The 25,807-nt window shown below is 35.1% G+C and overlaps 1 protein-coding gene across 1 annotated transcript in view; it reads left to right on the top strand.

The window, feature by feature from the left end:
- Positions 1-23,541, top strand: part of PSMD14 (proteasome 26S subunit, non-ATPase 14) — a 102,923-nt gene extending 79,382 nt beyond the window's left edge. The window contains exons 9-12 of the mRNA XM_068968018.1: positions 4,054-4,128; positions 10,111-10,236; positions 20,703-20,765; positions 23,191-23,541. Of these exons, the coding sequence (XP_068824119.1) occupies positions 4,054-4,128; positions 10,111-10,236; positions 20,703-20,765; positions 23,191-23,289 (363 nt within the window). The 3' untranslated portion in view covers positions 23,290-23,541. The remainder of the gene's footprint in view (positions 1-4,053; positions 4,129-10,110; positions 10,237-20,702; positions 20,766-23,190) is intronic.
- The last annotated feature ends 2,266 nt before the right edge of the window (positions 23,542-25,807 follow it).

Below are 25,807 nucleotides of genomic sequence, written 5' to 3'. Positions count from 1 at the left end.
TAATAGCAATGTTGGAGCATCTACAACAAAACAAAGCTAATAGACAAGGTTTATATGAACTTTCATGTTTTAAATAAGAGAAGTCATTAATAGAGTCATTTCCAATAGAGTGAAAAGTGTGATGCCTATACTGTAGTTTCCTGTTAATGTTCGTAACTGTAATACTATTTTGTATGTGGAACATTTGACCAGTACTGTCAAATGTATAGAATTGAGGATTAGCAAACATTTATTTTATTAAACCTATTTCACTAAAAATTGTTCATCATTTCAAGTCCTTAAAGGTCACAGTTTGTTTGAAGATTGGTTGTCAGCTGCATGGAAATTTACTAACTATTGATGCATAGATGCATTGTACTAGGATTGTGAGCCCCTTAAGTGTAGCTCTGAGTACAACTTTATTGTCTAACAGAATTAAACTCTTCGAAAAACATTATTTTCAGTAGTTGTTAAGCAGTTGTGAGTCAGTTGCTCTAGAAAGAACCATTGTGGGCATTTTGTAGATGAGGAGACTTGAGCCCAGCATATTTGTGATTTGCCTAGGTTACCTAGTGAGTTGTAGGAACTCTAAACAGAGATTCTCCTTTTATACTATAGTTAGAAGATTCACTAATTCATTAATTTTGGCATAGATAATATACATATACAGCTCAAAATTCAAAACTTATGAAAAAGTATTTAGCAAAAGTTATCCCTTCTGCATTTGCCATTTGGAGCCTAGTCCTCCACCCAAAAGGGAACAAAGCACATGTTTTGTTTCTTTTCAGTTATTTTATTTATATAAAGAAAGCTTCCTTTTAAAGTATGATTTAATGGATGATATTTAGCAGCACAGTTTCAGTTTATCAGTGTAAAATAAGGCAAACAGATTATCTTTAGATCTAAATAAATATGCCTTAAGAGCATGAAACTTTTTTTTAACCTATCAAGGACCTATAAATAGGTTATTATACCTTTCATAAGCTGTGTGTTTTATAATATGCCTGTTTTCCACACAGTGAGCAAATGAAGTTAGAACTTCTCATTTCTCCTGAGTAGTCTAGACATTGCCAGAAAGTATGATTTCACCATAATGATTATTGGTGTACTTTTCTTCAGATCTGTCATACCAACAAAATTATAAAGCTCTACTCTAAAGATGAACTTAAATATAGAAATAACCTGAAAGTCAAATCAGTGGGATCTCAAAACTCCTCTTTGTCTAGTTACTTCTCCAGATTACTCTTTGTCTAAAATAAATAGCATCTTACACGTGATATTGAGTCTCAACCTAGGAAGAACTCCCTTCTTTGAAAGTTTTTGACAGCTTTTGAGCAAAGAAAACAAGGGTCAGCATATCCATGAAGCAAATAAGCTAAGTCCCATTTGAGTAATTCTAAAATGTATTGTCCTAGAAACAGTGCTCTAAAAGGTGATTTAGCTTCCCAGATCAGCCACTGAAAGCTTACAGCCCACAATATAAACAGTATAGAACAGAACCTTGCTTTTTAATAGTGCTTCTATGAGAAATTGTTGGAGTTTTCAAATAATTAATGAATGAGCTTCAGGACAAAATCCTGTTTTACTGAAGAATTGCCTAAATTTTCCTAAATCCATCATGTGTTTTGTTAGGTGTAGATTTAAAAATTAGGTATTGATGTTCTCCAAAATTTCCTGGTTATGTAACTTCTTTGTTGGCCTGATATACTATGGCATTTTCAACTTGGCCCTTTCAAGAGGCTAGTCTCCTCCTTGGTAAAGCTAATCTTATATTTGGTGTATGCTGCCACAACTTGTAATTCAGTGTCAACTAGATTGGTGAATCTGAGAAAGTTTATTTTTCACTAAGTTAAATAAAAGAGCCTGCGCCTTTTGGGTTTATATGGAAGAAGGACTCCGCGGGGCCAGTTTACTTATGATTTGGGATGAATGTAATGGGGGCATGCAGCAGGTGAGTAAGTGAAATTAGAAAATAGTTTGAGGATATCATTTGGATTAAATTTATATTTATTATTGTTCCTGCTAATCTTTCATACTACCTGTGTTAGTTTTACTACTTTTATCTGAATAATGTAATTGAAAATCAAGTAGGTAGTGCCTTCAAGTTCTAAACTGTGTATTTCAGCAGTACAGTTTATCTCCAAAATGCGGACGTGTGTAGGTGCCCATTTGGCTGACTTCTGTATCTATTGGCTATACCATTACTAGCTTTATGGCCACTATGTAAAATCACACAGTTGGAGCGCGGCATAAAAGCACTTGTGTGAGAGGTCAGTTGGCACCTGGAATCTAGCCTAAGCTTCACTCTCTAGCCCAGCTGTGTCTGCTTGGAGCACTTGGGCACCTTTTCTTTAAATTCTTCCACCCAGAGGATGTACTTCCTAATTTGCATAAAGTTGAGTACCATTTAAAGGAGGCGCTGATTAGCCCCACTGTTTGATCCTCACAGTAGTACACATATCTATGCACTGAAATTTACTCACTGTTCTTGATTACTGAAATGAATAAGGATTTAATAGATCCTCTTAGTACTTTAATTTCACATGTCAACCGTTTTATTATAGCAGATGTTAGAAATATGAGAATGGATTTTTGCAGTACATAATCTAAAATGGGTTAGTATTTGGTGGGATGATTTTGCTAGCAAAATTTAATAATAAGACTATGCTTTGTTTTCATTCTCATTTTTAAAGTACAAAGAATTTAAGAATTTCTGAGATATACTGTAGCATCATAGTATGCTAGAAAAAAACATGGGCTTTGGAGTCAAAAAGTCTTAGGCTCAGACCCCAGCTTTGCCTTTTATTAGGTAGAAACTAGTACAAATTGAGATTAGTGTCTTATTACCTCATCTGTCAGAAATACACACAGAACCAGCCTACCTTACTGGGTTGTTGTGAAGATTAGAAGACTTATTTTGTAAAGCAGATGCCAGGTACTCATCAAATGTTTTCTTTCTACCCCCTTTTTTTGCCTCAACACCTTAAGACTACACTATAAAAATCTAATTATAGTTTATCTTTAGATTCCTGAGAGTTAACCCCAAAGCCCTTTTTGTTTTTGTACTTGAAAATGTATCCAATGTATATTTCTGTGCTTTAATGTCTTGGGAGGCTGATTAAGGAGTCCATAGAAACTGTTCTGGACCTCATTTGAACCTCTGCTGCTAAGTTATTTAAGCAGTTGTGAAGCATTTCCAGCACATGCAGGGTTATTGTTTCTTAATAAAACCATGCCGTTAACTTAAGTTTTTATTATGGTCTCCCTGTTTTTCTCGGTGATCAAGTACAGTGGAAAGAAGTTTCCATTAGCCAGATGGGGAAACAGACAGGTCCATATTTTAGAGATTCAACTTTTCTGCTGAAATTCCCACTTTTGAACTTGAAGGCACTACCTACTTGATTTTCAATTACAGTATTTGGATAAAAGTAGTAAAACTAACACAGGGAGTATGAAAGATTAACAGGGACAATAATAAAGAAATATAAATTTAGCCCAAGTGATATCTACAAGTACTGCTGAGTGAGATTGCCTGTCACTAGATCCAGTACAGAACAGATTCCATTTTATTAATTTAGAGACATGTGCAGACAGTTACTTTTCAAATATTAGAAATGAATTAAAAAGGGAAACTCCAGATTAATGTTGTGGGTGAAGGAATAATTATTTTGTTACAGCTTTTTAGGCTTTTTTCTAAGTAAGAAAGAGCCACTGCCTAGATGATCATAAATTAGACTTAATAAATTATGTGCTATTTCTAAATTATGAATAGTTAATTTCTAAGTTAGATAATGATAAAGTCAAACTGTATCTAACTCTGAGCAAGGCTACTAAAACTGTTGAATCTGTGCTGCTATATCATGCCTTAAAGAATGTGTGCCCCATACATCAGAACCTCACTCCTAAACTTTAGCTGAGAAAAAAATAGTTTGATATTTATTTTGGATAAAAAGTCATATTTAGAAGATATAAAGGTATTGTCTACTGGATATGTCAATGTTTTCAAACAGCTGTATTTATTTTATTAGATGAAAAATACTGATTTGTCCTTTTTCTAATCATTTATCTATATAGGCATTAATTCATGGACTAAACAGACATTATTACTCCATTACTATTAACTATCGGAAAAATGAATTGGAACAGAAGGTGAGCTTAAATATTTTACCTTTGAGGAGGAAAAATGTCTATTTCAAACAGTTGAACTATTACCTGGTTTATTTGAATTTAAATTATTGACCTCTTTCATTGTATTCAAAAGTTTTTTCATTCCTCTTGAATTGCAGCATAAAATAAAGGAATATTTTACTGGAAAAAGTGAAAGACAGTTTTAACTTCTTGCTATGTTAGAAGAAGGAAGAAGTTAGAAGAAGTAGGAAACAAACATTCCACCTTGGTTTTATGATAAATTATAAAAATCTTTCTTCTAGGTCTGTGATTTTTCTGATTAATTTATCCATAAAAATGACCTTTTGTCACTAAATTGCTAAATAGATAACTTTCCAAATTTGAAAGGAATAAATTAGATTGTAACTGTATTGTGTTTTTTAAAAAGTATTATGGTTACTTAGGATGAGTGAGTCAAAAGGGAAATGCATTTTAAGGATTTTCAGATATTCAGATCTAAATTTGTACACCTTTTTATAGTAGTAAAATTTGATACTTTAAAAATTACCTAGCATCTTGATGAATTAGCATTTTTTCAGTTCAGTTTAGTCGCTCAGTCGTGTCCGACTCTTTGCGACCCCATAAACTGCAGCAAACCAGGCCTCCATGTCCATCACCAGCTACCTGAGTTTACCCAAACTCATGTCCATTGAGTCGGTGATGCCATCCAACCATATCATCCTTTGTCATCCCCTACTCATCTTGCCCTGAATCTTTCCCAGCATTAGGGTCTTTTCCAATGAATTAGCTCTTTGCATCAGGTGGCCAAAGTATTGGAGTCTCAGCCTCAACATCAGTCCTACCAATGAACATCCAGAACTAATCTCCTTTAGGATGGATTGGTTAGATCTCCTTGCAGTCCAAGGAACCCTCAAGAATCTTCTCCAAAATCTTCTTCAAAAGCATCAATTCTTCAGCGCTCAGCTTTCTTTATAGTCCAACTCTCACATCCATACTTGACTACTGGAAAAACCATAGTCTTGACTAGATGGACCTTTGTTGGCAAAGTAATGTCTCTGCTTTTTAATGTGCTGTCTAGGTTGGTGATAACTTACTTCCAAGGAGTAAGCGTCTTTTAATTTCATGGCTGCAATCACCATCTGCATGATTTTGGAGCCCCAAAAAATAAAGTCAGCCACTGTTTCCCCATCTATTTGCCAGGAAGTGATGGGACCAGATGCCATGATCTTCATTTTCTGAATGTTGAGCTTTAAGCCAGCTTTTTCACTCTCCTTTTTCACTTTCATCAAGAGGTTCTTCAGTTCTTCACTTTCTGCCATAAGGGTGGTATCATCTGCATATCTGAGGTTATTGATATTTCTCCCAGCAATCTTGATTCCAGCTTGTGTTTCTTCCAATCCAGCGTTTCTCATGATGTACTCTGCGTATAAGTTAAATAAGCAGGGCGACAATATACAGCCTTGACGTCCTCCTTTTCCTATTTGGAACCAGTCTGTTGTTCCATGTCCAGTTCTAACTGTTGCTTCCTGACCTGCATACAGATTTCTCAAGAGGCAGGTCAGGTGGTCTGGTATTCCCATCTCTTGAAGGATTTTCCACATTTTGTTGTGATCCACACAGTCAAAGGTTTTGGCATAGTCAGTAAAGCAGAAATAGATGTTTTTCTGGAACTCTCTTGCTTTTTGGATGATCCAGTAGATGTTGGCAGTTTGACCTCTGGTTCCTCTGCCATTTCTAAAACCAGCTTGAACATCTGGAAGTTCATGGTTCACGTATTGCTGAAGCCTGGCCTGGAGAATTTTGAGCATTACTTTACTAGTGTGTGAGATGAGTGCAGTTGTGAGGTAGTTTGAGCATTCTTTCGAATTGCCTTTCTTTGGGATTGGAATGAAAACTGACCTTTTCCAGTCCTGTGGCCACTGCTGAGTTTTCCAAATTTGCTGACATACTGACTGCAGCACTTTCGTAGCATCATCTTTTAAGATTTGAAATAGCTCTACCAAAATTCCATCACCTCCACTAGCTTTGTTTGTAGTGATGCTTCCTAAGGCCCACTTGATTTCACATTCCAAGATGTCTGGCTCTAGGTGAGTAATCACACCATCGTGATTATCTGGGTCATGAAGATCTTTTTTGTATAGTTCTCCTGTGTCTTCTTGCCACCTCTTCTTAATATCTTCTGCTTCTGTTAGGTCCATACTATTTCTGTCCTTTATTGAGCCCATCTTTCCATGAAATGTTCCCTTGGTATCTCTAATTTTCTTGAAGAGATCTCTAGTCTTTTCCATTCTATTGCTTTTCTCTATTTCTTTGCATTGATTGCTGAGGAAGCCTTTCTTATCTCTTCTTGCTATGTTTTGGAACTCTGCATTCAGATGCTTATGTGTTTCCTTTTCTTTTTCACAGCTATTTGTAAGGCCTCCTTGGACAGCCATTTTGCCTTTTTGCATTTCTTTTTATGGAGATGGTCTTGATCCCTGTCTCCTGCATGTCACGAACCTCCGTCCATAGTTCATCAGGCACTCTATCAGATCTAGTCCCTTAAATCTATTTCTCACTTCCACTGTATAATCCTAAGGGATTTGATTTAGGTCATACCTGAATGGTCAGTGGTTTTCCCCATTTTCTTCAATATAAGTCTGAATTTGGCAATAAAAAGTTCATGATCTGAGCCACAGTCAGGTCCCGATCATGTTTTTGCTGAGTGTATAGAGCTTCTCCATCTTTGGTTGCAAAGAATATAATCAATCTGATTTCGGTGTTGACCATCTGGTAATGTCCATGTGTAGAGTCTTCTCTTGGGTTGTTGGAAGAGGGTGTTTGCTATGACCAGTGCATTTTCTTGGAAACTCTATTAGCCTTTGGCGTGCTTCATTCTGTACTCCAAGGTCAAATTTGCCTGTTACTCCAGGTGTTTCTTGACTTCCTACTTTTGCATTCCAGTCCCCTATAATGAAAAGGACATCTTTTGGGGGTAAAATTTGATACTTTACAAATTACCTAGGATCTTGGTAAATTAGCATTCTTTAGCTTCTACTAATTTAGAGTTATCTTGAATACATTTTTCTCTCAACTAGTTAGAAATATTCTGCCTATTGCTTTTTGAAATTATAATCTGAATTGCTGTTTTCTTTCTTTATTACTACAATTGGTCATCCTCCAAATAGGCTTCTTGTGTTTCTTTCTGAGAAAGACTTTAAAAAGTCTTAAAGAGCATGAGTACTGTTGACAGCCAATAAGCTTTGAATGCTACATGCACTCTGAAGTTCAAACATGATAAGTAATCAGTAGTAAACAAGATCTTCTTAGTAGTTGAAAGTGTTCCCCACAGAGTTACCTTAGAAGGGATTCTAGTGCCTGTGGTGTGTGGGAGGTGGAATAAGAGGGCTCCCTATAATACTCCCTCTTTCAACCAAATCACTTCCATTTTCTGGCTCATTTATATTTTGTGGGGAGCATGTGCCATGTAAGATTTTCTGAAGTTTGATAAACTATTGATTTAGAACTTCTAAGTCACCAATAAACTCCCTCATAGGTCCTAGGTGCTTGAGCATGGTTTTGAGTGAGGTGCTGCAGGGGGCCAGTTCTTCCTTGACCTGAGGGGAGACACAGAGCCATAAAGTTCTCTCCCATCTGTTTGCTTTTGTTCCAAAGTTCATACCAGCTTTGGTAGAGTTAGTTGATAACTGAAAGTACACTTTCAACACTTGTTTTAATTTTATGTAGACTAGGTGCAGGCCATGGGTAGAAGGGTACCACTCAGACACAAACTGAAAAATTCATTCAGATACATAAATATATTATAAATATATTGTCAGTCTTATATCTGAGATCCAACTGTTTGGAAATATCCATCTAATTACATCAGACTTTCTTTTTCTTCTTTCTTTTATAGTATCCATTCTTGATACCTTAGCTACCATCCTTGATATTAAAAAAGCACACATATAAATAATTAATTAATAGTATATTTATGTTCCTAGCATAGCTCAGTTCATGTGCTTTCTTAATGTCAAAAGCCCCTGCCTTTATTCTTGTCCCACCAACCTGTATACTTAACTCCAAGTCTTACCTGAGGGGCCCAGTGCAATCCTTGTCCAGGCAGGGTGGGATATTCTGCTCTTTGGGAAATTTTTTGGTTTGCTTTTGATGTGTACAAAAAGCCTGTTCTCAACAATCATAGGTAGCTTTATAACATTGGTATATGTAGCTATATAGCATTTATAGCTTTAGAGCATTCCCTGGGTTGGGAAGATCCCCTGGAGAAGGAAATGGCAACTCACTCTAGTATTCTTGCTTGGAGAATTCCATGGACAGAGGAACCTGGTGGGCTACAGTCCATGGGATCGCAAAGAGCTGGACACAACTGAGCGAATAACACTTTCACTTTCTTATAACATTGGTAGTTGCAACTGCACCAAAATTTCCTGAAGATGCATTTTCTAAAACATTATCCATGGTGAAGATGGGAAGCAATCAAAGAAATTTGGGCTACATGTGCAGGAGTTTTCCAGGTTTTTTCAAACTACTCTTGCCTCCATGAGCCCTAGGGGAGCAATCAGGGAATTTGGAGCTTTTGTGTCTTGAAAGTTCTCATAGATGATTTTGACTTGTAGCTTATTCTTCAGCATAAGGAAAACTTTGTACTGATTTTAGCTGCAAACAGTTCTTTTAAATTAAACTCACTTCTGACTATGTCTTTAGAGCCTCATGCCTTGTGGATCTCACTTAAAGTATACTGCTTCTAGGATCTACTGTATTGCACAGGGAACTCTGTTTAATGGTATATGACAGCCTGGATGGGAGGGGACGTTGGGGGAGAATGGTTATATGTATACGTATGACTGAGTCCATTTGCTGTTCCCCTGAATCTAATCGGTACACCCCAATATAAAATAAAAAGTTAAATAAAGTATACCGGTTTTCATAGCAAGAAAACATCAATCATTCTGTAGCCACCATTTTTTTGATCTTGTGTAATTTTATCATTTAGAAAACTCTTCTTCACTGGTAGTCCTCAACTGAAGGACATTATTTATAGAATAGGACTTTAAGAAAAACTGTCTTAGGAATTTGAACTTGAAAACTGATGAGTTTCCAAGAATATGTCTTCAGAACTAGGAGTCCAATTTAAGAAATAATGAGCTAAGGTGTTTAGTTCCATGATCATTAATAGGATCTGATCCTAGTTTACTGATGTGATTGCAAACTGGATGAATCTGCTTTTCTTCCCAGTTTTATGACTTTTCATTCTGATATAACATTTAAATTTAAGAAGTTATAGACAGAATATTAAAATTTGAAGGAAACTTGGAGATTATCTACAAGCCTTCAATTCATAGATACTGTAAACAAAGGCTCAGAAAGACAGACAAAGTCATTCAGTAAATAGGAGCATTTACCTCCTTATCTTGGTATTTGAAAGCTGGGCTATATGAACTGTTAGAAATCCTATGCATAACATAGTAGTTTCATTCATTCAGTATATACTTATTGATTATTTGCTATGATTAGATTATGATCTAGATTCTAGAATCTAGACCTTGGTGATCTTGAATTAAAGTCCTTGCCCTGTTGATTTCTCTTTAGTGAGAAAGAAATGCACTACACAAGAAAACACAAGTTTCAGCTGTTTATAGTGTTGTAAAAATAACAAAACAGGTTAAGGAAAGAAAGATGTTTAGGATAGTATGGAGTGGCTTTTTTATAAGGTGGTGGGAAGTGGCATCTATCTCTAAGGAAGTGAGAAAAGTAAGCTACAGAAAGATAAAGAAAACAGCCTTTGAGGCAGAGGGACAGCAAATGCAAAGGCCATGGGGTTGGAGTATTCCTTAGAGTTTTGTTAATATAAATTTAGGAGGATACTCTTTAGGGTTTATTTAGATTAATAAAATTAAATTTAAATTCATTAATTCCAAAAGTTGTTTGTGAAGTTGTTTTTCAAGACATAAAGGAAATTTCTTCAGTATAGAAGCATAATTAATTTTTCTTTATGTTTTTTAGATGTTATTAAATTTGCATAAGAAGAGTTGGATGGAAGGTTTGACACTTCAGGACTACAGTGAACACTGTAAACATAATGAATCAGTGGTAAAAGAGATGTTGGAATTAGCAAAAAATTACAATAAGGTAAAAACTTATTTTCAGCGTTTATTTCTTATAACCTTTGGAATATGTGCAGTTAGATATCAGGCATTATATAAACAGTTAAAAGCAGAGTGGCCTATTTCATAGATCAAACAGTAAATATTTTAGGCTGTACAGGCCATCCCAGCCATCCAGTCTGTTGCAACTACTCAACTCTGCGGTTACAGAGTAAAAGTAGCCACAGACAGTAAATACACAAAGGAATGCGTGAAGCTGTGTCTTAGTAAAATCGGCATCCAGCGAGATTTGACTCATGGCCTGTAGTTAGCCAGCCCCGGTTGTAGACCGTGTAAAATGGTCTTGTACATTTGAAATCTCTCCATTACTCAGAGGACTTTTTCTTGGAAGGGAAGGAAGAACAAGGGGATGTGAACAACAGCAGCATTTAACACTTCATAACACGTAACGTGAAGTTTCCTGTTTTTCATTAAATAAGTATTTATTGGAAGCCAGTTAGATAGATGTCAGGCTCGGGGGGTATAGTAAGAAATAAGACCTATCCTCGTGGAATTTATTTTCTGGCAGAGGAAACAGAAAGTCAACAAATAAACACAACACAATACATTATAATTAGTGCTGTGAAGACAGTAAACAGGATGATATAAAGGAGAAGAGCGAGGGGAGACCACTTCATATGAGGATGTAAGAAAAGTTATAATTTTGAGAATCTCCTAAAAATGTTTATTGTACGCTAAAGTGTATGTGGGGCTTTCCAGGTGGCTCAGTGGTAAAGAATCCACCTGCCAATGTAGGAGACATAGAAGACCTGGATTCGATTCCTGGTTCGGGAAGGTCCCCTGGAATAGGAAATGGCAAACCACTCCAGTATTCTTGCCTGGGAAATCTCATGGTCAGAAGAGCCTGGCAGGGTCCAGTCCATAGGGTTGCAAAAAGTCGGATGTGACTGAAAGACTGATCACATGCGCACACACACACACACAAGTATACGTGGTCACGATAATATTTTATTCACAGATTTCTGTTCTTTTACAATCTGAAGCTCGAAGTCCAAAATCAAGGTATTGGGAGGGCCTTACTCCCTGTGCAGCCTCTAGCAGGGGAGCGTCCTTCTTTTCCTTTTCTAGCTTCTCTTGGTCCCCAGGTATTCTTTGGCTTGTGGCAGCATAATTCTAAGCTATAACCAAGGTTATGATTTCAATATGTCCTTTTAGGGCGGACATGATTCAACTCATAACGTGTTTTTCTACTTTTTTGACAAAAATCCATGTAAAGAATAGATTTTACATTTCAACCCAGTACATGCAATGTATTTGTATGTATGTGTATATATTACAACAGAAGTAAAGTGAAGTGAAAGTCACTCAGTTGTGTCCGACTCTCTGCAAGCCCATGGGACTATATGGTTCATGGAATTCTCCAGGCCAGAATACTGGAGTGGGTAGCCTTTCCCTTCTCCAGGGATTACAACAGAAGTTCTATGAAACAATATTTACCCTTTTACAAATGATATATTCTATTTTCTTTCTCATTTGACTTGATTTCATTCTGTTTCAGTTATATATATACATACTTTGTACATGGACATATAGCTTGTGATCTATTAAAGGATCGAAAATCTGTGATTTGTAAAACATATATACATACTGTATGTACAGTGTTATGGTTACAAATATTTATCAAATATCTTCTGAACAATTTTCAGTGAAAACAGGGATTCTTCCTTCATTTTTAGGAAAATAAGAGCAGTAAGAAAAGTGCAGTACCAGAGTACTAGACCATAACTGGTGTGTTTGATAACACCTTAGTATTCAAATTTTCCACAGACCAGCTGCATCAGTTTCACTTGTAATCTTGTTAGAAATGCAGGCTCTTTGACCTGCTAAATCAGAATCTATATTTTAACAAGATTTCCAAGAAATTTGTATACCCATTCAAGTTAGAACTTAGAGAACACTGCCATAGAGAAGTGCAGGTGAAGTCCTATAGTTCAAAGCTTTTCCCTTTCAGCTGGGAAGGACCCAGGATGCTGTTTTAGAAAATAGTAATGTTTGAACTAGACCTTAAAGCATGAGTAAGATTTGGAAATACAAAGAAATGTTACCCCAAGCCAGCTGAATGTCATGAGCAAAGACTCGGAGACAAAATAGGCAAGGGCATCTTTAGGAAGCTGTGTTTGGGCAGAGTACTTAAGAAGCGTGTACATAAAAGGGTAAATAGTGGGGAATAGAGATTTTTAAATTACTGAAGTCAAGTAACAGTCTGGATAGTTTATTTTTTGATTAGGGTCATGATATACCCAGAACCTGACTTTAGAAACATAATTTAACAAGAGTATAGAAGAAAGTATTCTAAGAGGAGATTTGAAATGGAAATTCTTCTTAGGAGGAACTTCCTGTTACCCAAACAAAAGGTAGTAAGTGTCTGTGTGGATTATAGCAGTGGTAGTAGGAACAGAGGTATCAACAGATTAGTAAAATAAAATGTGCCAGTTGGATAGATAAGGTGAAAGAAGAAGGACTCAAAGATGAATTAAAGTTCCCCTGCCTAGGTAACTTGAAGTATGTTAACACTGTTAACATTTCCAATTTAAGTAGAAGTAGAAAGATTGAGGGGCTTCCCTGGGGAAGAATCTGCCTGCAGAGAAGGAGATGCAGGTTTGATCCTTGGGTCGGGAGGATCCCCTGGAGGAGAGCATGGCAAAACACTCCCAGTATTCTTGCCTGGAGAATCTCATGGACAGAGGAGCCTGGTGGGCTATAGTTCATAAGGTCGCACAGAGTCAGACGCAGCTGAAGCTACTTAGCACATATGCATGCACTGAAAGATTGAGAAAGGATATAAAGAGATTAAACAAGTAAGGAATTCCCTGGCAGTCCATTAGTTAGGATTCCACACTTTAACTGCTGAGGGTACAGATTTAATCCCTGGTCAGGGAACTAAGATCCCACAAGCCACAGTGTGGCAAAAAAGAAAAATAGAATTTAAATAAGCAGTTCACTAAGTGGGACTAAAAATTGACAGCAAGGGTTAGAGCTTTTGGAGACAGTTAAAACTGATATTAGTTGTCACAGCAAAAAAAAAGAAAATTTTTTTTTCTTTTTAATTTAAAGACATCTTACAAAATATTAGCCAAGAGATAGTGTATAAGATTTGCCAAGAGTTAACAACCAGTCTTTTGAGAGAATGGAGAGCTTTGCAAAAAATGCTGATGGACCCATACAAGCTAAAATCCAGCAGACTTCCTTGGTGGCTTAGACGGTAAAGCGTCTGTCTACAATGTGGGAGACCTGGGTTCGATCCCTGGGTCGGGAAGATCCCCTGGAGAAGGAAATGGCAATCCACTCCAGTACTATTGCTTGGAAAATCCCATGGACAGAGGAGCCTGGTAGGCTACAGCCCATGGGGTCGCAAAGAGTCGGACACGACTGAGCGACTTCACTTTCACTTTTCACTTGAATAGCATTGCCCTGATTTATATATAGTGTTCCAGCTAGAAATCTCCATTGGTTCTAGATTATAGGGAAATATATATATATAATGTTTCTAGTATATGTTGTAGAGATTAAAGAAATTGTTTATCATATTTAAAACAGTTAACTTTTATAAATTAAAAAGTTAAGACTTAAGTTATTATTCAGCAGACTGTAGGAATGGTTTTCATTTCTCTGTAACATTACAAGTTTAAATAAATTCTTATTGGTATCACTGCCAGGAAATAACCTATTTATGGTTACTGCTGCCCATCCACAGAAGTTTTTCCTATTTTACAGTTTTAAAAAATCTCTGTAGTACTCAAAAACTTGTAAGGTTTGGTTATAAAATGAAAACAATGTGTAAGCTGTGATATGAAGGAGTCCAAATTTGGGGCTGTAATTCCCTCTGTGATTGAAAGAGAATGTGGTGGAGTTTTTAGTAACACTTAAAATATAAAAAGAAAGGCCCATACAACTAGTTCCTCATAGTATTCTTTTTAATTGGTTGGCGTTTTAAACTAAGGTAATTATAGTTAGGTGCCAGTTAGCTCTGAAAGTGAAAGAAGGTTAGAAAATTAATTAAATTCTTTTATATCAACTTTTTGATTTCAAGTCTGAAGTCCACGCTGAGATTCTGCTTGACTGTTAATTGTTGATTTCTCTATAATTAACTGAACTTCAACACCCACAACTCTTTTATTTCAAATCTACTAGTTTATTCATGCCAAGATGCATCAGTATTTCAAAACTGATAATATTTGATTAGATATTTGTAAATAAGTACGCCAGTGAAAAAAGGAATTGTAGAAGACATTTTTAAGAATAGCATAAAAACATAAAAATCTACTTTGTTTTCAAACATATGGCCCTATAAATTCAGAGATTTGATAGTTTACATTTTGGGTAGAAAAACTTCCTACTTAGTAACCTGAAAGAAAGTTTGGATACAACTTTTATGTAACATAAAATAAGTAATTACATGATTACATTTGGTTTACTAAAGTAGCTGTATTAAATAAGAAAGTCTTGTTTTACGCTAGTGCAATAAGATAAGAAAAACAAAATAATATATAAATATTAGGAAATCAGGCCAGATTATCATTATTTAAGTATGATAAGATATGTTTGCAATCAAACATAGAAATATATGAAACTAAACTAGAATACTATTAGAACTATTATGATTGAGAATTATATAGGTTACAGTAACCATGCAGTTACATATGGTGAAATGAGTTATAAAAGGCAAATCAATTCACAGTAGCATCCAAAATTACAAAATACTTAGGAATAACTACCATAAAAATGTAAATGTATAAATATATATGACTTCTTTGAAATACAGTTTTAAAAAAAAGCATTTGTGAATAAATTCCCTTGTTTCTATAAGGGAAGACTCAATATTTATAAAGATGCGGTCAAGCTTCCCAAAGGTTACTTTACTATTGGTAAAAATATCAGTGAGCTTTTAAATATTTGATTAACAATAAAGTTTGTCTGCAATAAAAATGACATTTATTGGATGCTTGTTAGAAGTCCAGCCAGCAGAAAATATTTATACCTATAATGCAGAGAAGGCTAGTATCCAAAGAGTACATAATAGACACATAATTCCTACAAAATAATTTAAAAAAACAATAATAAATTGATAACAAAACTGGAAAACTCACTGAAGACAAGTGGCATATAAACATGAAAAAAAGTTCAACTTTATTATAAAGTATTCAAAGAAAAAGTTAATAATATAAGTAGTTTCTTTTTTCTTTTCAAATAGAAAAAAAGTGGTTTGGGAGAATGTGCCACTAGTGGGAAAATAAAGATTGATATATGACATTTTTAAGGCCATCTCCCATTTTATCTTTCACTTTTAAGTGCATGTAGCTCTTTAAGCTAACATGTTCTCTTTTAAGGGTTTATTATGAAGAATGAAATTCTATAAGTACTAACTTAAAGAAATATTTTAAACTTATGTATATAAGATGAAATTGTGTAGCAGTATTAAAAGTTCCTGCTATGTTACCTTCCCTCCATTTTCCAGTGATAGCCTCTCTATCTCTCATATAACTCAATGTATTACACTGTTAACAGTGTTCCCTCCAAGGTGGACAGTAGGGGAATTTTATACTTCTTGTAAATCCTGAATTTTTTTCAGTTTTTGCACCAAGTATGTTTTATTTATAGCCAAGATTGTGTTAGCTTGAAGTAACAATGGCTTAAACAAGATAGGAGTGTATATCTCTTGCGGTTCAAGGCCATGTGAAACTTTGAAATTACTGCACATCCCAGATATCTCCATCTTTTGCCCCACTTTCCCTGTATTGGCTTTTGTCCTTTGTATTTCCTCGTGATTCCTGGTGGTTGCTAAAGCTTTAGCCATCCCATCTGAGTTTCAATGCAGGGGCAAAAAAGGATACTCCTCAGATAAATCAGTTCCTTTTCAGGATCCTTTCTATAAGTCCCACACAGCACTTCTGATTATATCTCATTGGCAGAACTTAATCAAGTGGACATACTTTGCTTTGAGAAAGGCTCTATAATACAGTCTTTTCTGGGAGCATAGCTGCATTTAATAAAATCAAGGCTATTATACAAAAGAAGGAAAAGACGTATATTGGGTATGTAACTAGTAGTAGACTCTGCCATAGAAATTTTTTCTACAAGCTAAACTACAGTTTCTATTATGCATACACACACATATGCTCTTTATTTTATATGTTTTATATAATTACATTTTAAAGTTGGATTCCTTTTAGAATTTACACTGTTCAGGGTCACTTAATAAACCATGGGTTTGCTTTATTCGGCTTCCCTGAATGTGTCATTAAAAACAAATTATCTCCCAAATTGCCATGAATGTTGCTTTGAGGTCTTTGGAGATAGATAGGACTATATTTAAGTCACAATTTTATTGTGACTTATTATTGGCTGTGTGTCCCCATCATTCATTGAGTATACTCCTTTTTTGTTTGTTTCATACTGTATTATAATTTGTGATTTATAGGCAGGTAAAGTAGACCTCAAATGTGACCTTCTTGAAGAACTGTCTTACTTGTAGTGAGTACTTAATAGTTACTTACTAATATATAAAATAATGAAAATTCTGCTCTTGAGGACATGCATGAAATGTACTGGAGTGTTATAAGCACTTTCAAAAGGAGAGTTAGAAAGAAAATTTATAGTATAAATATTGATGTAATTAACATATAGGAAGGAGATAGTGCCTAATTTCTTTATGTAAAAATGTAGATTAACTATTGCACTGGAATGTTTTAAGGATTCTGTAAATTACTATGTATATGTTAATGTTTAATTGCTAGTGATTGTAGGAAACCCATTTTTTTGTTCTCCATATTCACACCTGTAATACTTTCTGAGAGTTTTCTAATTGTTTCATGTTTGTTAATTTTGCTTTCCCAAGTATGTTTTATAAAAGCCATTTATTTAAACTTACTCTCAATCCTCATAACCCATAATGTGATTTTCAGTTAAGTAGTCAATTCATTGACTCTATAAAAATCAAGAAAAAACTAAAATGCCTATGTTACATTCACTGGCAGTTATGCAGAGATTGTTAAGTAATGAAATAATATACCATACATGTGATTTTTATAAAGCATGTGCTTGATTGGGAGCATGGCATGTTATAGAGTGAATACAGCAAACATGTCAAAGGGAAAAAAAGAAGCCCAAGAAATGGGCTTAGGTAGAATGATTGGTTGGTATCACCAACTTAATGGACATGAGTTTGAGCAAACTCTGGGAGATAGTGAAAGCAGGGAATCCTGGCATGCTCCAGTCCATGGGGTTGCAAAGAATCAGACACGACTTAGTGACTGAACAACAGTAAAGTGAAATAACAGACATGATGTCATAAGAGCAGAGGAAAGAATTAAAAAAGGAAAGGGTGTATTAGAAAAGGTCTTCAGAAAGTCCAGGGAAACGGAATCTATTGGAATTTACAAGGTGGAGAGATCCTTAAAATCATATTAATGAAGTGCCAAGGATCCAATCCATGTTTATCAAAGGGAAAATAAAATGGTCAGATTTAAAACAGAGGTTTTCCATTTGAGAAATCTGACCATTACCAGAAAAAAGACAGTGAGATTAATGGGTTTGGTAAAAGCCTCTTTAAGAAAAGGGGTACATCTGAGGGGATTGTGATAACATAACAGACAAAATTCCAGGAATTTCTTAGAACTGTGCAGACCGTGCATGATGGGATAGCCATCTGGGGGTCTTTGTTGATAAACTGTTAAAAACGTTTCTAGTGTGAATAGCCACAAACATTTTCAGTGCTTTTTTGTTGGTTGAGTAAACCGAAGAGCACGAATGCAAAAGCAAAATTTGATGCCAAATCACAGAAGTTGCCATAAACACAGAAGTTCCCCTAGTGAGGACATTGCCTGTGCCTGAATTTCATTTGTTTCTGCTGGTACCATTTCTTAATTTTTCCTGGTGACTAGCCAGAATGAAGACAAACTGGTCTTGCCCAGAGTGGTAAAGTGATAAAGGTAGCTTAGGTAGATGGAGAAAATATTTAGGGGTTTGCTGTGATGATCTGGTCTATCTCAGATTGTAAGAGATGTGCTTACTCTTTTGTCATGGGGGTTTGCAACCTTCGTATATGCCTAAATCTACAGCTGCTCCTCATTTTCCAGATGGCATCTATGGCTGGGAGTACTTTTTACCATCTGCACTTCTCAAAGAGTTTGTGAACTCTCTCTTTTAATTATTGGAAATGGAAAAACTAATTGGTAAAGTGGTTAAATGATATAAAAGATTTTAAAAACTGAGTGAGAGCTTTTTATATTCTTTTTATTTTTATATTCTGTTTAATCTTTCAAATAAGATCAGTGCTTTATGTGGTTTTTTACTTTCATCTTTGCATGTCTGCCATCTTTGATATTTGCAACACTCCAGAATACTGCATAATAACTGTTTTGTACATGGATTGGTATTTGAGCCAAATTCCAAAACCCTTACCTCCTTCCAATACTGTAAAGTACTATTGTTGGCATGAGCATGGAACAACTAACACTGAATGGATATAGAGTACAAACTCATGTGAATTGTTCCATTCATCTAATGTTTTCAGATTGGTAAGATACAGTGTCATGATTTGTAAAGGTAATTTAGAAAGACAAACTTTTTATATGTTGCCAGTGCTTACATGTATGTAAGACACTAAGATAATGGGAGACACAATTTTGGAGATCCTTGTTTTAACTAGCTAAGAATAATGAGTGACATCTGATTCTGAAAATGAACATATTCTCTGTCTAGGGAATTCTGGATTTGGAGTGCTATTAACTTATTTTCTCTTCTTTCAGTCTTATGAGTCATAAATATATTTCCTAATCATGTGTTGTGAATAAGGATCCTTTAATAATCAGTAGATAGATACAGTACTTATTCACCATCTTTTCTCTTTAGGCTGGTTCTACTGGGGAAAATTCTCCAGATAGTTTGTCCATTTATAAAATTAGATACTTGCCATCTTTGCTCATTTTCAAGTTCTCTGTTTACAAAACTATTAAGAAGGTGTGAAATGCAGCCAAACTTCCCAGTTTATGGGAAATGTCTGATGATTGCATTTCCTACATGTTCATTGTTCACACATGAAGAAATTTGGCAGCTGTGAGATTATTAAGTTTAGAGTATCCAAATCTAACCCTCACTGGGATTTTGGTTTCCCGCTTTCTACCCCTACCTTCTCACCGCCCACCCCCCACTCTTTGTAACCATATTAAGTGCTGTGGTATTATTTCTTAAGATTGATGATACTTAAATTTTCTTCATTTTCCATTTATTAAAATGCTATGAATAAATCATAGACTCGGAGTTCACCTGATGCAGAGTCCTAGTTTCAGGCAGTGGCATACTCAAAACTGTTAAGAAGGAGGTTCCTTAAACTTACAATTCTCAATAAAGAGTTTATGTGGTGGTGCCATTATTAGGGTAGAGGGCAAGAGTGGTAGCTAATATAAGTGCTGTAATTATTTCAAAATTATTCTGCTAGAAAATTTATGATTGTACACATAAACGTTTGTAGCTGACTCTGAAAATAGTAGAAAGTGATTTGTTTATATGGTTTGATTGACTTAATTTTTACTTGATTTGGCATTTAATTCAAGTAATTTTTTGGTGTTGAAAACCTCAGATTACTCTATTTCTTCATGATTATGAAAAATCATGTGGAGAAATGAGAAATTTTTCTGAATACATATTTTACTTTTAGAGATTTAAATATGTGAAAGTATTAAGGGAAGATACTATATGATCTGTTAGGTGTGGATCAAAAGTCAGCAGCAGGTCCTTGCTGTGCTGTGCTTAGTTGCTCAGTCGTGTCTGACTCTTTGTGAACCCTTGGACTGTAGCCTGCCAGGCTCCTCTGTCCATGGGATTATCCAGGCAAGAATACTGGAGTGGGTTGCCATGCCCTCCTCCAGGGGATCTTCCCCACCCAGGGATTGAACTTGTGTGTCTTAGGTCTCCTGCCTTGGCAGATGGGTTCTTTACCACTAGTGCCACCTGGGAAGCCTCCTAATAGATAATGGGTATGCATGGGTTTGGCTGACAAGAAAAAGGAGACAAAAATAATAGGAAATGGTGGGAGAAACATACAGAAAGTAGGAAAAGAAGACAAAATAAACTAATTAGTGCCCCAGTGCCACAAGCAGCTGCCTTATGTTCTTCCTTCTTCCAGTTTAGCCATCCATCAGATAATTCCATAACAGTTTTCAAATGGTTAACACTTCCATTTGGTGATCCAATTTGATATTTTCAGTTTTGGGGGATTTTTTGGACAAATTTCTTAAGTCTGTTTTCAAAATGAAGGTGGTGATAGTTTTTATTACCCTGAAGGATTAGCAGAATTGCTTTTTTTGCCCAATCAATGGCTTGAATAAAAGATACTGTGAATGAAAATTAATGATCATCATCATCTTTGATTATTTTGCAGTAGGAAAAGCACATTTAGACTTTGAAACTCTGTCCTTTGTGTTTCAATCACAGGCTGTAGAAGAAGAAGATAAGATGACCCCTGAACAACTGGCAATAAAGAATGTTGGCAAGCAGGTGAGGTGTACTATAATAGGTTATATAGTCACATAATAACATGTTCTTGAGAGTTAAAACTATTTTGGAGCCTGTATGATTTTTTTTTTCCCCTGTGTTCACTCTACATTTTTCTTCTGTCATGTAAATGTGATGCTATTTAAAAGTCACTGAATTATTTGATGTCCGAGTCTTTTTGCCAGCTATAGAGAAGTAAATCACAAATATATACCTATGAGATACTATCTTTAGTGAAAATAATAGAAATAAATTAGGAAATTTGCATCCTGAGTTACTTTTCCAAGTATTATTTTTATCTGAAATAATATTATCCTTGAAGATAATAGAATGGTGGGTTTATTTCATACATAACAGTTTTAAAATGATATATAATATGTCAATATGTAGACTTAAATTTATAGGTAATATTCTTGAGAAAGCTTAAAGCCCTGTTGGATTTTACTGAGTGAAGAGAAAGGGTTTCAAGTATTTGCTCTTTCACTTTACCAAGATGAAATATATATTTTAGTTCCTATTTTTCTGAAGGTTGGGGGGGAACACATCAACCAATTAAAAGAATCTACAGATTAATTAGACTGTTTTTTAAAGAATGTTGATTACATTTTTTCATTTCATGGAACATGGTTATCATATTGCTGATGTTGGCAGAATCTTGATATTTCAGATGCAAGACACTAAGCTGTCTTTGCTTTCAGCCATCCTACCATATGCTCTGATCCCATCACATCTCACAAGCTATGTAGGTTTGGGCCAGGACCATTCTTGGATGGGAAATCTCTAAGAATCACCCAGCTGCCACAAGAAGTAATGTAGATAACTGCGGGAAGTGTGTTACCAATTTGCTGCAAAACCAGTTACTCCACTAGAGCAGTAGGGGCAAAGGTTCTAACTTAAATATCATAATTGATGAAGTCAAATCCCACTGCATTCTGAATATTATGGTTTAAATAACAGTAGGAACCAAATGAGATATAATTCATCTTATTCTTTCATCCGGTATGATACAGTCACCCTTGTTGTCTTTTCCCACTACATATTTTATTATAATATGTAATATTAGATCACCAACTTGGAACCTAGCATTCAGTAACTATTTCTTGAATAAATAACTCTGATGCTGTAGTTTCTTGATGTAGATTCAATTTAACAGTTAGCAGCAAATAAAAGGAGTAAATTAAAAGTGAAACTGAAAAAATATATGATTGCAAAGTTTAATAATCATCAGAATCATTTTTTAAAATATCGTACTTCACTGGTTTGGCCTACTGCGTGGCAAAGGCAAAACTGGCTATAATGGAATCAGACCACTGTCTTTTTCTCTCACCAGTGTTAGACTCATTCACCTAAAATGCCCTAAGGCTTGTTTTTTTTAACTTAAGAAAATTTAATATTATGGTCTAGTTATTTGAAATTATCTGTAGCGTGTTGTATCTCTGGGTGTTTTAAAGAAATCAACATATTGAAATTGTAGTTCAGAAAGCAACAGCCAAGAAGTAATTTCAGTGGTGAACATTTTTTTAAAGTTAGGATTCTTGGTATTTTAGCAATTCATATAAGAAAATAATGCTTTAATTGAGAATTTTTTATTTTGTACAATGTATACCCTTTATATCAAAGCTTTCAAGTTTCTAGCTGAAATATTTTAATCAGCTCAGCCTTAAACATAAATGTATATTAAGCATTTTAATTTAACTTCCTTTTATTACAGTGCAACTTTAAGCCTTATTTTAAACTTATATTTCAAATACAGATTTGATCAGGTTTAAATTAACAGATTGTATCTATATCCTTTTCTGTGATACATTTTTTCAAAATAGCTACATGAAATATTCTTAACATTTTAGAATTGATCCAAATTGTATTTAAATTTTTAAGTTACTAATAGTGACTTTTGATCCAAGAGTATTTCTGATTTAAAGTACTATTCGTGAAATATTAAAATCATATAGAAATTAAATTAAAATTATAGAGGAAGTGATGAGATTCACATTGAACTCTTGTCTATTGATATATGTCTGTTTTGAGCAAAGTACCCTCTCAGACATTGAATATATGTGAATGGCAGAAAATATACACCTATAATCAGGTTTATACATACATATAAAATGCTCTTAACTTTTTTTATCAGATGATTTCAAACTGTATAGAATTCCTTGTGACTGTTTATAATTTCTGCTGCAATCATAACATTGTGTAAATCAACCTTTCATTTATTTTATCAGCTCCTTAATATTTTAACAGATTTAGTAATCCTGAAAATGTAATAGTGTATTAGGAAAACAAAATTTTAAAATACATATATACATTTAAGTTTGGCTTTCTTTACCGATTTCATCAGCTACTGAAAAAAAAATCTAAGCAATTCGCCTACCAGTAATATGGTTCTTGTTTTTTTTTCCCTTTCCTTATTCTTTTTTTCCTTTAGGACCCCAAACGTCATTTGGAGGAACATGTGGATGTACTTATGACTTCAAATATTGTCCAGTGTTTAGCAGCTATGTTGGATACTGTTGTATTTAAATAAAGTAATGGAAAAAGCTTTTAGTGATACTTTCAGTGTATAGTCCTCTGTTGTTCCTAATGCTCAAAATCAAGGGACCTCTGAAGGTGCATTTGGCTAAAAGTAAGACATCTGGCATCATTGGCAGCACTGTAACACCTTCACTCTCCATTGTGCAATTACTTCTATTCCTTTAGTCAGGGTCTTTGCAGATTCCAAAGTTGTATAAGAATACATCAAAGTGGACAAATTTTGTTAAGATCCCGTTTAATATTTGAAGAAATCAGTAACACAAATATATTTTGATTGTTGCTTACAAAATAAAATACATTTACAATCTATGTCTCCTGAGGTCTTTTTGGCACTGGGTGGAATTGACAGAATAACATTTGACAGTGCTCTAGAAATCTCACACAATGATATGTTTCCCTTTGGAATTTAAGATAACACAAAACATCAGTATGATAACAAAACTTCACAAGTGTAAAATGACTGCCATTAATGAGTGGCTACCTCATTAGTGAGTAACCCAGAAAAATGTTGACATATTAAAAGTATTTGTCACAAGTTAATATTGTATACTCAATATCTTAACACATTATACTTCCAGTATTTCAGATAAGATAAGTAATATAAGAAGAAAAGGGAGGCAATTTAAATTTAGATTTTTGTGATTTTTTTTTTAAAGGGTACATTCCACCAACAATGTTGATATTGTCTGGGAGTTAGTTGCTTACTGCTTGCTTCACTAGACTTTAGCTGAGACAGCTGTAGAAGGTGTGTAATGTCTTCAAAGCAAAATGAGAAATGGAGCCATAATGTGAATTTAATATCTTGAGCACATAAGCAATAAGTTTGTCATTGTTTTCTCTCATTTTAAATTAACTGAGAACAGGACCCAGTTTCCTGATAAAGACAAAAATTTGACTGATGGCAGTTTTCAGAGATATTTCAACCTGTTTCTAACTTGATGTACATAAGTAATTGTTCTCATTAGTACTCATTCATTGGACAGTACCCTACCAGGGCCTCCAAAAAATGTGCAAAAAGTGTGGAGACAAATAACATTTAATTCTGTCTCTCCCTTTGTGAAAATAGGGTAAAAATGTTTTTAAGGCTTCATTAAAGGGGAGTTTACTTGGGGATTTAGAATTGAGAGCCTCTGCTGAAGGTGGTATGAATAATATGATGAACCAAATTACTGTCCTATTTGAATAATCCTAGGCTTTCCTTGGTAGCCTAATGAAAAGTTACTAGAAACTTAAGTGGAATTGGCTTAAACTCCTAGTATGTTTCACAGCCTCATTTTTGGTGGAATGAGAGGTGTTTTGAGTATTTCTTGATTGTCCTGTGGTTTCTTCTTTTAAAGACAGTGATGGTATATTTTATGTAGGACATGTAATATGTACTAATTGTTGGGATTATAACAGCCAACCATTTACAATTAAAATACAAGAGTTGAAGTTAGTAGAGTTTTCCTTTTGCCTGCTTTAAACTTGTGTGCAAGCTGGGTTTTTTTTAATACATGATTTTCCCCCATACATAGATAAGGTTCTGTGACTTCTTTCACAGATACTGTTCACGAGAGCTAGTAAAGATTTTTTTTGGTACAATATGCCCTCAGAAGAAGGTCTCAGTAATCGAAGGGCTGTTCTCAACATTCCATTTGAAACTTTTTTTTCTTTCACTTTAGTCCCCTGAAAAATAGCTCCTGACTGAATAAAACTGAGAAGGCTTATACAAGGCCTGCCTTTTGTTCTTACTTGATCACCTCATCTTCCTGGACTTCACACAGTCACATACCACGTTCTCCCACTTGGTTCATGCTGGAGACATTCCCAATTTCAAAACCTTACCAAAAATCCCTTCTAGCAAAAAACCTAGATTTTTATAGATTTGGAGTCCATCAAAAGGAGGATGCCCAAAGAAGAGGCTCTGTGAACACCTTTGTCTTGGAGTGCACAGCTATTTTAGCTAGCAGCAGCAGCCTGATAGCCTAGGCAGGCATTGAAGCAACTTATTTAACCACAAGCTCTATAAGCCACTTCAGATGTGTGTGTTTACCTGAGTGCTTATATGAGCACATTTATGGATTTTGCTGCACTAGAACCAAAACTTGCCTCAGATGTCTTGCTTTCCTCTTAGACTAGTATGGGGGCATGGAAAACTCCAGCCTCACTATTCAGTGTGATCTGCTTAGACAAGGAGCACCTGGGTCTTCTGGGAGCTCACCATACATACAGACCTACTGAATCAGAATCCTGAATCCTGGTGAGGGTCATATGCACTTTTAAAGTTTGGGAAGCCCAGCTCTACAGAAGTATGAGTCAAGAGCAGATGTGCTGATCCTGAGAAAAACCTTAGTTTTCCTTCTTGAGCATGCATATTAAAGGCATAAACCTGTATTGAGGAATCACTGAATGCAGTCCTGATGATCTGAGTGAGTGTTCCTGTTTATCTTCTAATCCAGTGCCTTAAAAACTGAGGAAGGTGCACTCTCCCTCTTCTGAACTTTAACATGTCATTTTAGCATTCTTCATTT

This window comes from Capricornis sumatraensis, chromosome 3 (genome assembly GCF_032405125.1).
Source record: "Capricornis sumatraensis isolate serow.1 chromosome 3, serow.2, whole genome shotgun sequence".
NCBI lineage: Eukaryota > Metazoa > Chordata > Mammalia > Artiodactyla > Bovidae > Capricornis > Capricornis sumatraensis.
The sequence above is the reverse complement of the archived record's forward strand: the minus strand, read 5'-3'. Positions and strand labels throughout refer to the sequence as shown.